The following is a 2,500-nucleotide window of genomic DNA, read 5'->3' as shown; positions in this document are numbered from 1 at the left end:
TCCTGTCTATTAGTAATTTACTGCCGGTTTTTTTTCTGCAAAGCAATTTACTTTCTTTACTTGTACAGAATTCCGGGACACAGAGAGAAGAACCGACTCAAGGAGCTCAAGCGCTTTCTGAAGCATCCCCACAAGAGGGACACCGATGGGAAACATATCCCGTTGGGGAAAAGGATTTGCCTTTACAAAACATTGTCAAAGGTTGCTAAAGGAAGTAGCCACAAAACTATGTGCATACCGAATTAGGATTAAGCCCGAGTCTGAAATCGGCCATATAGCACTTTAAAGATCAGAGCGATTTTCGTTTAACCTGGAAATATAGTTTCCGTTAGAACTTCTATTTGTTTTTTGTTTTTTTTAATATTATTATTTTTGTCGTGCCTCTTTTACAAATCGTGACTGACCGCAAAAACTTTGTTTCGTTGACCAGTCGGCCGGACTGCTGAATTGCTCTCCGGCAACAGATTGAAGCCAACGAAAACCGCGTACCGTAAATCCTTTATTAAGCCCTCCCTTTTATAGAGGAAGAAAGTTATTAAGCCCCCACCCCCTTTCCCCCCTCCCCTTATTCTTTATCGCCAAGTCAATAAGTGATAGACTGTATTGATTAATCACGACTGTAACACTTCATGTGGACTGATCCGGTATGGTATATTCACGTGATCAAAGTTCGGATTTGTTTGTGATCTTCGGCTGCATGACCTCCAACTTCATGTGCTTGAGCTTTTCCACTATGCGTTCTAGTTCTTTATGGAGAATTGATAACATCTTCTTGTTGTTTGAAAAAAACAGTGTACACTCCATATTAGACAGTCATTGGCCTGGTCCAAAACAAAAAGTAGGGAAGCGTAACTCTAGTCTGTTTCTTCCTCGTTTTTTTGGCTACCAGTAATGCGTTTCGCTAAATAAGATAAGCCCCCTTCCTCTCCAAACGTGCTTACAATAAGTAAGCCCCCGGGGGCTTAATAGAGGATTTACGGTATGTAAGAGCACTCTTTTGCCTAATCTCAGTTATAACGTGCGTACTATTATATCTTAAGGTAGAGGTTCGGGTTCAATTAAAAGTAAGAAAATTTTTGGCATCAAAATACCGTTTTTGAACTCTAAGAAAAAAATTACGTAAAGAAAATTCATGAATGAAGCACAAACCTTGATTATTTTGCATTGGCTCAAACTAGACGCGAAGGCTAAAACTCCGTGACAAAAAGCGGCCTGACAGTGACAGTCGGACACTAAGGCCATTCATTGTTATCACACTTTGAGTGTGATTTCTTTTGGCTTGTGAAATTAATTTTTAAAAACGTGATGACATGCCCCCGTTTTATTTAAGTATCGTCGCATGCCCAGATTGAAGGAACTGGTATTTGATGCGTTGTGTATATATGCAATAAAATTTGAGAGAAAACGGAAAACACATCCCCTGACTCTGCACTTTCTACGGGGAAGCAGCAAGCTTAGAGCTTAATCGATCAGTAACGCAGAATTTGCATTCACTATGTTAGGGGAATCGAATACAACAAGAGCTATTCCTCTTTGTCTGCCTAACAACTGCAAGTGGAATTCAGAAGTCCGTGATTACTTCAAAACTGGCGAGGAGCGCTCTTCATTGTACGTGGTCGAGGAAGCACTTGAGAAGCTTAGGGAAGTAAAAGGTGCGACAATTCTCTTTAGCGTGACGAATTAAAAACAAGGTGTAATGTTGCTTGCTGCTACTCAGTCTCTCTTACAGAAATGGCAGATCTATATTGTGAGATCTATATCGAAGATCTATATTGTGAGTTTTGGGGCCTTTTAATTATGACGCTATAGTTTATAGTTTGTAATGTGAGATGCTACTCGTTTTTACTCACTCTTATTTAGGTCCTGTGTGCGTGGTATCCATTGCTGGTTCATACAGGAAAGGAAAGTCTTATATTTTGAGTGAAGCATTTGATCAACCGGACGTCTTCCCTCTTGGTCATGAATTGTCGGCTGAGACAATGGGAATCTGGCTGTGGATAGTACCAGGAAAGTATAAGGTAAATTCACAATGGACCGGCTGATCTGGGCGATCAATCTTGAATATATCCGAGGCCACTTCTCGTAGAGGTCTCCATTTGAATCGATCTCGCAGCTTTTAGTTTCTAGCTTCATACTTTGTTCGTAACGAACCCGAAGGGCTATCTACAGCGGATATAAACTGACAGCCCCGAAGTCGCCTAATATTTAGCCTGCGTAGCAAGCGTTCCTGTTCGACAGAAGAGCTTCGAAACGATTTTACGCTGGCCGCGCGAAACTCAGTCTCTTGCCCCAACTTCCGCGCCGCCAGTTTGCGGAAAATCGTTTCGAAGCTCTTCTGTCGAACGGGAACGCTTGCTGCGCAAGCTACCTAATACTAAGGGCTTAAACTATAACAAGTCCTGTCTTTTATGGCCATTCGTTTATTCTTAGAACTCGAGGGGCCAGGAGTTCAGTGTGGTACTTCTAGACTCGGAGGGAATTGATGCTGCTACTGGTGATG

The 2,500-nt window shown here is 41.8% G+C and overlaps 1 protein-coding gene across 4 annotated transcripts in view; it reads left to right on the top strand.

Moving 5' to 3' along the window:
- The window catches only part of LOC138060314 (guanylate-binding protein 6-like), a 41,693-nt gene that overhangs the window by 12,936 nt on the left and 26,257 nt on the right, over positions 1–2,500 (top strand). For all 4 annotated transcript variants that reach the window (XM_068906056.1, XM_068906053.1, XM_068906054.1 and 1 more), the window contains exons 4-7: positions 69–201; positions 1,503–1,652; positions 1,861–2,018; positions 2,431–2,500. The exon at positions 2,431–2,500 is cut by the window's right edge and continues 103 nt beyond it. In XM_068906056.1, the coding sequence (XP_068762157.1) occupies positions 69–201; positions 1,503–1,652; positions 1,861–2,018; positions 2,431–2,500 (511 nt within the window). The remainder of the gene's footprint in view (positions 1–68; positions 202–1,502; positions 1,653–1,860; positions 2,019–2,430) is intronic.

This window comes from Montipora capricornis, chromosome 8 (assembly GCF_036669925.1).
Source record: "Montipora capricornis isolate CH-2021 chromosome 8, ASM3666992v2, whole genome shotgun sequence".
NCBI lineage: Eukaryota > Metazoa > Cnidaria > Anthozoa > Scleractinia > Acroporidae > Montipora > Montipora capricornis.
This window is presented reverse-complemented; position numbering and strand designations above follow the sequence as displayed.